The 13,174-nt window shown below is 52.1% G+C and overlaps 6 protein-coding genes across 6 annotated transcripts; 4 read left to right on the top strand and 2 right to left on the bottom strand.

Annotated features, from left to right (window-relative positions):
- Positions 1 to 181: 181 nt before the first annotated feature.
- Positions 182 to 1,705, bottom strand: AYO21_07124 (hypothetical protein; the record flags this gene model as incomplete). Its single annotated transcript, XM_022657081.1, has 4 exons — positions 182 to 823; positions 891 to 964; positions 1,040 to 1,220; positions 1,334 to 1,705. 4 exons carry the CDS (start codon positions 1,703 to 1,705, stop codon positions 182 to 184), a joined length of 1,269 nt encoding a protein of 422 aa, XP_022510570.1.
- Positions 1,706 to 2,045: 340 nt separating this feature from the next.
- Positions 2,046 to 4,538, bottom strand: AYO21_07123 (hypothetical protein; the record flags this gene model as incomplete). The annotated part of the gene is made up of 1 exon (XM_022657080.1): positions 2,046 to 4,538. The coding sequence occupies one exon, from the start codon at positions 4,536 to 4,538 to the stop codon at positions 2,046 to 2,048; it is 2,493 nt and encodes an 830-aa protein (XP_022510569.1).
- Positions 4,539 to 5,547: 1,009 nt separating this feature from the next.
- AYO21_07122 (hypothetical protein) lies at positions 5,548 to 7,026 on the top strand (the record flags this gene model as incomplete). Its single annotated transcript, XM_022657079.1, has 1 exon — positions 5,548 to 7,026. One exon carries the CDS (start codon positions 5,548 to 5,550, stop codon positions 7,024 to 7,026), a length of 1,479 nt encoding a protein of 492 aa, XP_022510568.1.
- Positions 7,027 to 7,512: 486 nt separating this feature from the next.
- AYO21_07121 (hypothetical protein) lies at positions 7,513 to 8,842 on the top strand (the record flags this gene model as incomplete). Its single annotated transcript, XM_022657078.1, has 2 exons — positions 7,513 to 7,590; positions 7,652 to 8,842. The coding sequence occupies 2 exons, from the start codon at positions 7,513 to 7,515 to the stop codon at positions 8,840 to 8,842; spliced, it is 1,269 nt and encodes a 422-aa protein (XP_022510567.1).
- Positions 8,843 to 9,976: 1,134 nt separating this feature from the next.
- Positions 9,977 to 10,706, top strand: AYO21_07120 (hypothetical protein; the record flags this gene model as incomplete). Its single annotated transcript, XM_022657077.1, has 2 exons — positions 9,977 to 10,142; positions 10,204 to 10,706. The coding sequence occupies 2 exons, from the start codon at positions 9,977 to 9,979 to the stop codon at positions 10,704 to 10,706; spliced, it is 669 nt and encodes a 222-aa protein (XP_022510566.1).
- Positions 10,707 to 11,728: 1,022 nt separating this feature from the next.
- AYO21_07119 (hypothetical protein) lies at positions 11,729 to 12,538 on the top strand (the record flags this gene model as incomplete). The annotated part of the gene is made up of 1 exon (XM_022657076.1): positions 11,729 to 12,538. One exon carries the CDS (start codon positions 11,729 to 11,731, stop codon positions 12,536 to 12,538), a length of 810 nt encoding a protein of 269 aa, XP_022510565.1.
- Between the last annotated feature and the right edge of the window lie 636 nt (positions 12,539 to 13,174).

Genomic DNA, 13,174 nt, shown 5'->3' with positions numbered 1-13,174 from the left:
AACCTGATCCTTATACGGCGAGCAAAATTGTCATCTCAAGTTGCTCATTCGTTGTCATCGTTTGATTCGTCATGTGATTGTCTTCGCCTGTTCGCTCACATCTCAATCTCCAAAGAGTCTATTGTCGACGTCTGTTCCTTCGCCTGTTGTCCCTCTAGAAACGGAGAGCAAGAGCGAGCACTCAGGCCGTATTCGTTGACTGCGTCTGCTCATTGGCCTTTTGCAAGCTCTTCTCCAGCTCCTTGACCCGTGCTCTTAATGCCTCGTTCTCGCGCTTCACGGCCTCAAGTTCCGCTCGCTGTAATGCCGCCTCTTCGTACCTGGCTTGCGCAATAGCTGCATTGGAGCTTGGAGAGCGTGTCATTGCGGCATGGGAAACTCCAGACGAGCCGTCAATTGTCGACGACACAGAGCTGCGGTGCGGATATGCGTATCCTCCCTGGGTCAAATGTGGGGAAGAAGTAATGGAACTAGATCGAAACCCCGTCGCAGAGGTCGAGTTCTGTCGACTCATATCTGGCCTGCTCATTTCCATGCTGGGCCGCGCGCTGGCCTGGACGCTTTGGTCTCGTGGGGCTGCCACGCCAGAGACGCTGGTGTTGGCAGCGTTGGAGAGGCTCTCACGGATTGAACGAGCCGAACGAGTAGAGAGGTTCGAGGAGGAACGGTGACGTCGGGTGTTCGTGGGGATGATTGTGGTTCCCGTTGTAGTTGTATTGTACGGGTCATTGGCAAACAGCTGCTCGGAGGTGGACGAGGTGGTAGAGGCAACAGAGGCTGTTTGGGCTCGTAACGCAGACAGTTCTCGAGTTAGTCGATTGACCTGATAACCGTCTATTGTCAGTGCCTTCTCTTGTAGGCCATTCTCTCCGCCAGTGGCAAGTGCTTACAATGCTCTCTTGTTCTTTTTCAAGTTCCAGGTGTAACTCGGCCGCCGTCAGAGGTCTAGGATGTCGGATCGGACCTAGTTCCATTCTCAGTCAACCACCGTCGTTTGGTCGAGCGAAGGGTGATTCTACTGACCTGGGCCTAAACCGACACCTGTATTGTCCATCATAGCCACCTGTGCTGGCCTGGGTGAGCTGGGAAGGCTGTTGTTCTGAGGCAGTGGCGGAGGCAGCATTTGTGTCGAAGTCCTCCTTGACGCAGGCACGGATGGTTGTTGCGTTGCGGCAGAACTCGTCCCCGAAGCCTGTGAATTTGAACCACCCCGTGGTGATCTGGAGAACGAGTTGAGGTCGGGCATCTTCGATTCAGATGAGAGGATAGCACTGCAATGACTGTCAAGATGGGTGTCGGAGAGAACAGAATGTCTTCTCCCAGTCAGTTTTACAGGTCGCCCATCAGAAGCAGGACAAGCGGCCGGTTTGATGCGGTCAATGGGTGAATTTAGTTTTTGTAGGGCGAACCTAGAAGCTAGGGGAGTCTGCAATGACCTCTCCTCTGTAAACAGGGCGAGCACGGAACAGACAGCGCAGGACGTGGGCAGGAATGAGTGGTCTCGACTCTTGACCAGAGGGCCAACGAAGAAGGTCTCGGATCCTCCTTGCGCAAGTTGAAACCATGGAGGTCGCGTCGCCTTGGGCCAATCACAATCCACCGCCAGAGCACCTTCGACGCCCTTGTTCCAAGACTGTGAAGTTGCAAACCCCAAAAAGGGAAAATTGTAGTCTGTGTAATGAGCACGGGAACCGTACTTGAACATCTGTCAAATGTCTATATCTTGAACATGGATTCATTGGAGTCCATCCCACCCCCATCATTGCTTTGCCACTGCCCCTTGCATACCTTTCACTGTCCATTGTTCGAGAACGAGTTGATGGTGACGCGAGCATCAACCGACCTTTGTGACATGACCTCCAAAATCCAATAAACATTCTATCATTCCGTGCGCGCTGCTGAGAGCCATCAAGTCGCCTTTATTGCCATTTGTCTTCAGGCTACCGCCAAATGCACATGACTGATCGCAAGAGAACTCAGCACATTTGCCTGGTGTAATTCGCGCCCCAGCTACGGTGGGGTGCCTGCCAACACACCATCACGCTTCAAACATGTGATACTCTGGTTGGTGGTTCATCAACGAGCTTCCCGTTTGTCGCCACCGGTTCTGCATCGCTGTCCCGCCTTGGGGACGAATCCGAAGATGCAGGAAGGTCTGAGTCGTCATGATCCCAGCTCTCCCCAACCTTTCGGGGCGCCTTTTCTGGCGAGTCCTCCCGAGACTTTGGCGAATGGTCTCTTGGAGCATTTTCGACATGAGCGCTGTCATTGTCTTTCTCATCTTCCCCAATCATGGCGGCTAGACTTCTGAAATTGAACATTGGCTCCAGACTTCCTGGCGGAGGGGTCCCGGAGCCCGAAAATGAGGCCGCAGGACCTGGCTCGACAAATGAAGACGATGTGGACGAGGCAGTTGACATCTGCCGCAGATGAGATCGTCGGAATGGTTCGGCCGCGGTCGGGATAGGAATGGAACTCGCCAAGGACTCTTGACTAGTCCCGGACAGCGACAGAGCTGGAATATAAGATGGTCGCGGAGCCTCATCCTCCGCCTTTCCCCCATCCACAGGAGGGGTATCACTCCGCTCTACTCCCTTCCCCTTGCTGGCAGTAGAGTCATCGTCTTGGCCGAGAGAGAGATTGCTTCGAGATCTTTCCATCTGGCTGCTAGATGCGTCCCCGTTACTACCGTTGGAATTAAGGGTGAAAAGACTGTTCTTCCGCGCCGCTTTCTCGGCCTTCTTTGTCTCCTTTTCTTTCTTCTTCGCTTCTTTGCGCGCTTCTTTCTCCTCTTTCTTGCGGCGTTCTTCTTCGGAGGCCAGGCTTAGGCGGATAGCCTCCATCATCATCATGTCTTCCAGGTCGTCCATGCGACTTCGTCGGGAACTGCTGCCGCGTGGTGGTGGCAACATGGAGCCTGCGCGGGATTCTCCAGTCGCCTCCTGTTGCCGCGCTGCATGTCTCTCCGCCAGGATCGCAAGTGCACTCAAATTCGAACTTGGTCCATTCTCTCCCCCTTCTAGGGTTGACCGTCTCAACATTCCGCGGCGGCTGAATGCTGCGAAGGCACGTGAGTCTGCTCCCTGCCCGTTCATCAGATATGCGGCTGTATGTAACGCCGTAGCTGCTGCAGATCGTCGCGCAGCATGAGCCCGAGCAGCCGCCAGCTTGGTTGCCCAATCAGGGCGTATCTTGTCTGTGGTTATGACTTCGGGGGCATTTGCAGACAAAGAAGTCCCTCGTCTCCGACCGGGACCCGGAGAGAGGTTGCCTGAAGAGATTGATGTCTGAGAAGACATGGCAGACATGACCTGATAGGGTTGAGACCCAGTTCCATAGGTAAGCCCTCTCCGGAAGGGAGGTGGCGTGTACGTGATACCGAAATCGGGGGTTTTACAATATGGACAGGTTGCAATCTCAGAGACAAGTAGACCATCGGCCTGAGCCTCACGCTCAGCGTCTGAGACAGGTGGCGCATTCGGATCCGGTTGTTCATGTTCGGGTGGGTGAGGATCAGGCCGCTTGATCTGAACAAAACATTCCGAACAGATAGGCTGCTCGCAACACCTAGTGGTGTTGAGGTAAGGTGGGTAGTATAGAAAACATATCGGGCATTCCGATGCGTCCTTGTACAGGTAGACTTCGATTGGCTGTCCATTGACGAAAGGGTCGGGCGGCAGCTGGAATTCTCGTGGAGTCATATCTACTTGAGAATTGCCCCGGGACGAGGTCGCTAGAGACGCCAGCGTTTTGGCACGCGTTCGAAAGGTGCTGGTCCCCGGTGAGCCGGACGGGAGTGGCGAGGAGGGCGAGGGAAGTGGTAAAGAATTGGGAGGTGGTGACAGCGGCGCTGAACTATCTGACTGAAAGGACTGTGATCTTCCTCCAATGGGAATCGTAAGGCTTTTCAGTGCAGACTCTTTTGTCCTGTCTGTAGTGATCCTCTTCGCAAGCTGGTATTCAAGCTCAGGAGGCACTTCATCTGCTGGGGGAATAGGCATGCCGCGAGCGGCAGCCATGAGTTGATGCTCTGCCCACGAATCCGAGTAATCGTTCAGCCCTCTCCAGAAAGGAGCAAGCCGTCGCTCGATCTGTACCGCGTCAGTTACCTTCACATGAGTAACTGTGACATAATGCCCTACCATGAACTGTCTAACGATTGCTTTGTTGAAGTCTTCCGTACCCACGTAGACGCCTTGGGTCACCAGATATCCCCCATCAACATGCTCTTCTTTCATACTGCGCTCCCGCTCCTTGAGTCTGGCTGCTCTCTCCTTTTCTGCCTTTCGAGCTTCTCTTTCCACCTTAGTCTCGCGTCGCTGCTCAAGTGAATTGGCAATCTGATCACTGCTTCCACCAATGCCGAGGAAGGAAAAGTCGGGTCGGCTGCCTCTTCGTTGTCGGGAGTGCGCGGGCCCCAGGGGCACTTCCAAGTTGTTTTGTTGTCCATCTTGTCGTGGAGTCGGGCTCGTCCTGCCACTTACCCGCGAGCCAGAGGAGCCGTGGCCACGTGCTTCTTTTGTCTGAGAATTGCCCATGGTGGACGTATTTCTGGATCAACAAGCAACCTCCTGCTACTGGGAAACACCAATCTGTTCAGTCATCGCCACATTTTAGATGTGTCCTGCGGATCCGGCGTCAACCACGAACGGCTTTTGAGTCGAAATAAGATTTCGTTTGTTTTCGAATGCAGTGGTCGGTGCAGGTCTTTCCGAAGGGCTAGGATACGATTCGGATGTTGCGGAGCGTTCGGCCAGGTAAAAGAGACCCAGGCCGAGTCTGAGGATGATGGGCAAACAACGTCGTGGAGTGAGGAAGCTGATGTAAATCAAGGTCGTTGGGTGATCAGTGACCTCGCAAAACAACCATGTGAGATGAAATAAACTGGGACATAGTGCATGCACGTGGTAAGATATGCCGTGCAGTAGTGAAATCGCAGGGCAAGGAAGACCAGACCAATTTTCTCCAGGGATGGCGAAGTTCGCTGCAGTAAGGTCAAGTTAATGTACGTTGGTCTTGTTTTGACGCAGGGTGCTTAGAAGAGGAAGCAGGACGATGTACGGGAAGTGCGAGCACAGAGGGGAAACACGCACAGGCTGGATAATAGTGAAATGTCAGGGCTCAAAGGGTCGGGGCACTTAGCATCCGAGCAGCTACGATAACGATATGGAGGGCGATCTTCTGGGTGGCTGCCAGGGCTGCCCACCTATCTGCCACCTAAAAGTATTATTATTATGATGACACCAGTGAGGCTTTCCCTAAATCTGCAATTCATTAGTGGTGACTCAAGCCTCGGGTCCCCCGCATCACTTAGGATCTTCAAGCTTTGGCGTCCCCCCTGTACCTCCGTCAGTGCCGCTTGGTGCTGTTTCCGCCGCAGTCTGTGCCTGAACAAATTCAAGCTTTGGCTTGATTCGTTTGGGGTAGGAGTCCCTCTGAAGCACATTCCCCTCAAAAATCCCATTCAGCTGGTGCCCAGGGCGTCAATCTCGCAGCGCTTGTGTTGGACACTTTCTCTTGCCGACCGCGTGCTGTTTGGACTACGCCATGGTCTCTGAATTTGTACGACTACATGTAACGCCCTTGAATTCCGATCTTCTTCAAGTTATTGTTGGTCCACATCTCCTCGATTCGGTCACCAACTTGTCCTATCACTCGATCCAGACATTCCCAGAGAACAACTACGGCTACTTTGACCTTCCTGCCATGGAAGCCGACAAACTAAAGAAGAAGTTGAACGGAGCAATCTTGAAGGGCAGGAAGATTAGAGTGGAAGATGCTCGGCCACAGAAACGCAGGCGCATCGAGGGGTCGGACAAAGACGAAGAACCCAGCGTGAAGCCTGAGCGAGGGAAGCTGAAGAAATCCAAAGAGCGCAATGTTATTTCGGGCCATGAACTTCCCGTGGACCGCAAAGTGAAACGCGGCTGGACCGAAGCGAAGTCCACCAAGTCAAGCAAAAAGAACAAGAGCAAGGCATCCACGTCTAGCTCCAAATATACCGACAAAGACGAGGCGCTTTTTCGTACGAAGCTCCCTCCCAACAAACTCGATAATGTAGAGGCAGGGAAGAAGGAAAAGGGCAGGTCGAAGAAGAAAAGCACTGCACGAGTAGTGCACGAGTTTGAGAAGTCCACAATGCAACCTTCCTTCATCAGACAGGATATTGGGCTCGGCATCAAGGGAAATCTACAGTACGTTGAAGGTGAAGGCTGGGTCGATGAACAAGGACATGTGATTGAGAAGGAACCTGAGCGAGTCTCCAAGCGTCGCCAGACAATCAAGCAACAAGCCCAAGTGGACGACAAAGCTAGCAAGAGACGGCGACAGTCTTCTGAATCGTCGTCGTTGTCACCCTCCTCCTCCTCCAGCGAAGGCACCGATGAAGTCGAGATGAATGCTAGCTCTCCCGACAAGGACCAAATGGAGGACACGAGCAGTTCGGGTTCTTCTTCCGACTCGGAACCTGACGAAGAGACGAGCTCCAGTGTCTCAGCTCATGGCACTTCGGAGGCAGAAACACAGGCAGGACTACATCCACTAGAGGCTCTCTTTAAGAAGCCAAAAGGCCCTATCTCGGAGGACGTTGCAAAGCCATCGTTGGAGATCTCAACGTCGTTCTCCTTCTTTGAATCGGGGGATCCTGAAGATCTCGCAGAAGAGCCTGTCGTCCCATTGACACCGTTCAGCTCTCAGGACATCCGCTATCGTGGACTACGAAGCGCCGCCCCAACGCCCGATACCGCACATCCTAGTCGATTCAATAGCTACGGCAGTTCTGGACTGCCTGGAGATGAGGCACCACAAGAGGACGAGGAGGAGGAAGCTGACGAAGCCGAGTTGGGGGCCAGTCTCGGGTCGAAGGAGCAAACCAAGGAGGGAACATCCCGATCCCAGAGTGATTTTGAGAAAAAGTTCTGGGAGAATCGAGCCGAAAACAATCGCTCGTGGAAGCTGCGACGCAGGACAGTGCTGAAGGAGAAGAGGCAGCGAGAGAACAAGGCGCGGAGACCCAGGAACTGGTAGGTCTACCTCGTATACAGGTCCTATTCAGGTGGCTGGGGGTGTGTCGGCTGCGTCTTCAGCTTCTTCAGCTTCTCTTGTGAATTACTGTTTGCTGAGTCAGAAACACGTGGCCACTTGGCAAGTCAAGTAGTCGAACCACAATTTTTCTCCAACAGCATCATTTGCTGCAATTCTGGAGCCTGATCTGATCTTCGGGGATTCCGTTCCCGCTCACATCCATCGACTCCTGCTCGTTCCCCAATCGCTTTTTTTTTGCTTTGCTATTACTATAACACTATCGTCGTACATCTGTATCCTGCGCCCATCTAGAGAGGCCCCCCTGCCATAATAGTAAGCCAATGGCTTATGCATGACTTTGCGATTAAACAATTATCCCCCTCCGTCAGCTAGACCGTCGCGAACTCGATGTTGTTCTTGTTGTCATGACCGGCGACAGAAAAACACCCAGCCACGGTCTGAACTGCTGTTGGTAATCCGCTGTATCCCATGCCGCCCAAAAACCAGCGACGTTCGCATACAAAGTCGAAGAATGGGTGCAGTCAATGCAAGGTCCGGCGGATCAAGGTCAGCATGTTCGAACAAGACACTTCGCCATAGGACATGAGATGCTGATCTCGCTTTGCAGTGCAATGAGGTGCACCCGGTGTGTAACAACTGCGAACGTCGCCAAATCTACTGCGACTTTTCGGCCACGCCCGATAACAGCAAATCCCCCAGCACCGCGACACCCGACATCCGAAGGCAAGGGAGTCAAGCGGGATCGATCAGTTGTTCGCAGCGAACGCCTACACAGCCAATAGTCGATCCGTTTCAACAGCCTGATCTGGTCAGCACCAAAAAGAGCACTGATCTTGACGTGACTGACCTTCGGTTGATGCATCATTTCACCAGTGTGGTCGCGCTCGACCTGGCCAATGCCAACACTCCCGAAGCGCGGGCATTGTGGCAGGTTCATGCGGTTAAGCTGGGTTTGAAGCACGAATTTCTTCTCCGAGGCATTCTAGCTGTTTCAGCTTTCCACCTTGCCCATATTTCTCCTGATCGAAAGGCCGAGTATGAGTTGATCGGGACCACGCATCAAAGCCTTGGTTTGACCGAGTTTCAAGAAACATTGGCCCGAGTCGACGAAACTAACTGCCAGGCACTCTTTGCCTTCTCTTGCCTGCTGATCGTGCTCGCGTTTGCTTCCAGTGCAAAAGACAAACCCGAAGACTTTACGCATGATGTGCTACATTGGTTCTATCTATTGAGGGGCGCAAATATTGTGCTGAACATGCACCATGACACAATCCGGTCCAGCTTTCTGAAGCCGCTGCTAGATGAAATGGCACACATGGACAATATTGCCGCCTACAGATTTCCGGATACCGATCAGATCACTAAATTATTCCGGGTTTGCAGTTCCTCTGACCACGACAAGGAGACAGCGCAAGCTATCGACCTGGCGATTCACTCGCTTCTCAGCACTTTTATCCAAGCTTCGTTACTAAAAACCCGGGGCGATGGCACTGTTCTAGCAACGTTCGTATGGCCGATCAACCTACCCCCCAAGTTTCTTGATCTTCTGGCAGAGAAGCAGCCGGAGGCCATGGTCATTCTTGCACACTATTGTGTTCTCATATACTGGGGAGAGACCCACCATGAGGACAACTGGTTCATCAAGGGATGGGCCAAGTACATGCTCGAGACGGTAAAGGAATCGATCCCGGATACGTGGCAGGAACAGCTTGACTGGCCAACTATGATGATCACAAAAGAACACGGTTCGCCCAGTATCGACGCAGCGTCATTGGCAGGGAGTCGAACGATGGGCTAAATCTCGATTCCCGTTTCATCAGTTATCGACGGCCAATATGCGACGCGGTCCACTGACGAATTAATGTATAACGCAATCTTTGTACACTAGGACACAAAGGACAGGAAATGGTAGTCCACCATGATGTTGGTGTCGTGCTGCGGTTTTGTTTCCGGGAGATGGTGGTAGTGATCCATTAGGCGGCGCCAGGACGAGTTTTCTCTTTTAGGCATTGACGAGGGCCCAATATATTGGACGATACACAGGGTTGTATTCGGTATAACCAGGCGGACAATGAGGACTTGGGTTGGTATATTCAAAAGAAGGTTCAGAGGCAAACTTCACTGGTTGGTATTTGGAGGAATCGTGCACAAAAATAGTCATGTCGGCGAGGGAGGGATTGTCGGGAGGAGAACAATAACAGCAAGCATGCCACAAGAAACTCATCTATGTACAACTCCTCTAGATGATTGTTTGTATGAAGCACCATCAAGCCCCAGGAGGTTGATCGAGGAGATGGCTGGATTGCTATGGATAAATGTTATGCCGAGCCGGTGACCGAAACTGCGCCATGCCAATTGACTCTCCAGTCTCCGCTTGTAACTATCTTCTCCTTCAACCTCCTTTCATCCGCCCACATACTGCGTTAAATAATGTCTTCAGTCTCGCCGTTCTTCGGCGCATGTGCGTCGAAGAATCAATGCAAGAGAAGCTGACCCCTCGAGGGCCTCTCAATGAGAATTATAAGGTGGGATTCTGGTACGGACAAAGATCGAGGACACGCACCCTCAGTGGAGCAAGTCTGAAACGCCTGTGTATCCTGATGCGCCCCCTTGCGACCATGAGCTTCAACCACAACCAACCGAACCCTCCTGACACAAACTCGAGTCTCCCTAGACCTGCGTCGTGTATTTTCCTCTTTATCTGTCGCGTTGTGCGTTTCAATTGACTTTGCTCTCTTTTCTTCGACTACCCGTACATTCACTTGGTCCGTTTTCTAGAGCTTCATTTTTCCTCCTGCTCGACTAGATCGACAGCGTCCTTCGAGCCGGTCTCGCCCTTTCCTTTCGACACTCTTTACATTTACCGCAGAAGAACAGATTTACATTACCGCTTGACATTCCTTGAGACTTGAAGAATCCAACAGCGACGGCGATGGCGAACAAAATCCTCCTGGTCTTTGTCGTCTTCGACGTCATTTTCCTCCTCTGCGCGGGCCTCCATCTCTTCATCCCACTGTACACCCGCATGAACATCAAGCATAACAACAATGTCAACAATATTGCGTCGAACCTCTTACTCGACAATTGCCCACTTACAGGTAGTCCCACCTGCGTATCTGGATTTCCCGAGTATCTTAGACTAACTATGGACTGCAACAGTGAGCATAGTCAACTCCGTCATCATGTTGATCGCCTTCCTCCTCTCTGTTCCCGCCTTTTTCATGCGGCGCAACCGCACCTTTTTGAAATTCCATGCCTGGGGAGTGGTGGTTGCTGCCGTCCTTACCCTGGCCATCGGTCTGGACATCTGGTTCTCCACCCTCCAAACCAAGAAGAATCTCGCTCCCATCTGGAACGCCCAAGCACCCGCCACTCAGACCATGCTACAGAGCAAATTCCAATGCTGTGGGTACAGCAATCCCGCGCTGTTCGTCAAAGACCAGACTTGTACCAGTGCAGCCACGGCGGCAAGGCTGGGCCCTTGCATGACCCCCTTTGGCACCTTTGCGAATCGATTCTTGGACGTCGTCTTTACCACATTCTTTGGATTTGTCGCTGTCGATATGATGCTCCTGTTGGCTGCATTGTGTTTGATCAAGGATCGAAAGGAGAAGGAACGATACAGGCTGATCGATGAGAAGAGAGGATTTGGACCTATCTAAAGGCAACGCATTTGGACGATTGGTGTACGAGTAAGAAAGAGGTGTGTGGACCTCCCGAGACCTGCAAAGGGCTAGGGAAGAACGGAGAGAAGTGGGAACAGGGGACCTCAATACATTTTTTCCCGGGGTCATGAGAACGAAGGTAGGGAGGTGGAATGGCCATGAGATTCTTGTTGAAATTCTGTGTGTACTACATACCAGCGCTACTAGAAAGGACTTTTGTGACCACATTGGAGTTTCGAACTATAGCAAGCAAAGCAAAACCCTGGACACTCACTATTGACAATTGACAATTGGGAGATATTGCGAGCGATGACAGCGGTGATATGGGGGGGGCCTGTTTTATATATAAAACCATTCAATGCCTTGACATTTTAGATAACGACCAAACATGACGAATTGGATAGAATTCCAAGATTTCTGCTTTCCTTTTTCGAGAAACCCCCTTGACTACATACCTACCTAGGTAGGTATCTTGAACGAGGTTCTGTCTTGCATGCATACGCGTAGTAACGTTTCCGGGGGTGTTTTTTTTTTTTTTAAATTTTAAGAGGGGGAACGGGGGAGAATCGTCGACATCATCACTATTGATTATCATCATCAACGTCCCACCATTTCTGGGCGCTGGCAGAGTTCTCTGCTCTGCAGGACAGGACACAGGCAAACAGACAAAGACAAAGACAGCCTCTTTCTACCTAGGACCGATCGTTACCTATAGTCTAACTGGTGACTTCCCTGTCTCTCCTCGGACGGATCTTTATAGCCTCTTCTCCCGGATGAGCAAGGGAGATCAGGTCGATTGTGAATGAGGAAACCAGAAATCGAGATTACTACCAGCTGGTTTACTCCGAATTTGCGCGCAACATGTCGAAAAAAGGGAGATAAATTGTCTGAAATGATGGCACACATCTGACAAGGTATGCGAGGAAACACTGGTACGGCGGATCTGCACCCGGAGCCGCACCACACACGCATTCAATCAAATACCTGCATTCATCGACGACAAAACACTGGCCAAGGCCATGGCGTGGGCGCTCGTGTCTCCCTCATCGAGAGGGATTGGGTTCGCCTTGACCCGTCACCTGCTTCGCACGCTGCCTGCGAGTGTGCCCATTGTTGCGACGGCTCGTACAGACCTGGCCGGCGTCAAGGAGCGGCTTCTCTCCTCGCTGGAATTGTCCGGACCACAAACATCACGCCTCGACGTGCAGGAGTGCGATGTGCTGTCCGAAGCCTCAATATCCAGGTTAGCTCGGTACTGCAAGGATCGATACCATGACAAACCCAACGAAAAGAACGCTCATCTTCGCATGGGGCTGTTGGTGCCTGGCATGTTGAGGCCCGAAAAGGCACCAGATAAGATTGAATATGACTCGGCGCTGGAGACACTCAAGCTCAACTTGCTGGCCCCTATGATCCTAGTGAAACATTTCGCGGTCTTCCTCCCACGGAAGTCAACAAACATGCTGGTTGACGACGGATTACCCAAACTGGCTATACTGGCACTTATGAGTGCCAGAGTCGGATCAATTACGGATAATCGATTAGGAGGATGGTATAGCTATCGGGCGTCCAAGGCTGGAGTCAATCAACTGGTCAAATCCACGGACATTTTTTTGTCAATGCAGAACAGCCACAGGGCTATGTGCATCGGCCTGCATCCAGGAACGGTCAAGACTAGTCTAAGCAAGGACTTTTGGAACAGTACACCCCCAGAAAAGCTGTTCAGCCCCGAATTCAGTGCACAGAGGCTGATCGACGTCGTCAACGGGTTGGAGGAAAGTAGCCGGGGGAAATGCTGGGACTGGAACGGCAAGGAGATTCCACCTTGATGGTGTATGAGGTGCTGTACCGAGAACAAGATTCCCATGATGGTGTGCTGATGAATAAGTCAAGTGGAACGAGGCTGTTGTGGGTCGGCGATTCCATTTCATACGAGAAACTCGTATGTACATTTGTGCCTCATACTCTGGAAGGATCCTCTGGTAACGCTCTCTGCAGTTCTCTGGGATTTCTGTTATTCGCTGGCAGATTGGGACACGAGCTCGGCTGGGGTGGTACGAGTCATGACAGCAAACGCCGGCAACACCGGTGCACTCCGATATAAGGGAGGAAGTGGATGGGATTTGTGCGGATATGAGAACCCTCCTCGTAGACGCCCAAGCCACGCGGGTCGATGTCATTGACTCTTTAATATGCGAGCTTACTGTGTTTTTCCGTCATATCCAACGTATCCCATGGCATCCCAATGGCTATACCGAGTACTGGTAGGAAACGGATGTTTGTGGGAAGGAGTGGAAGCTGGAGAGGGACGGAACTTGTGGTGACCAGCTAGTGACGGGGTGGTGGCGGTGATGAATCAGCTGGGCCACTAGGAAGGTCGCGACGGTGTTGCTAATCTCAGAGCTAACAGCCTCTGAGGATCGCGCTAGTAAGGGAGCAGGGCACCGCAGGCAAGTTGTGAGTGG

The sequence above is a fragment of the Fonsecaea monophora genome, assembly GCF_001642475.1.
Source record: "Fonsecaea monophora strain CBS 269.37 chromosome Unknown Scaff53, whole genome shotgun sequence".
In the NCBI taxonomy this organism is placed as follows: Eukaryota; Fungi; Ascomycota; class Eurotiomycetes; order Chaetothyriales; family Herpotrichiellaceae; genus Fonsecaea; species Fonsecaea monophora.
Note: the sequence above shows the minus strand (reverse complement) of the source record. Positions and strands in the feature narration are given on the sequence as shown.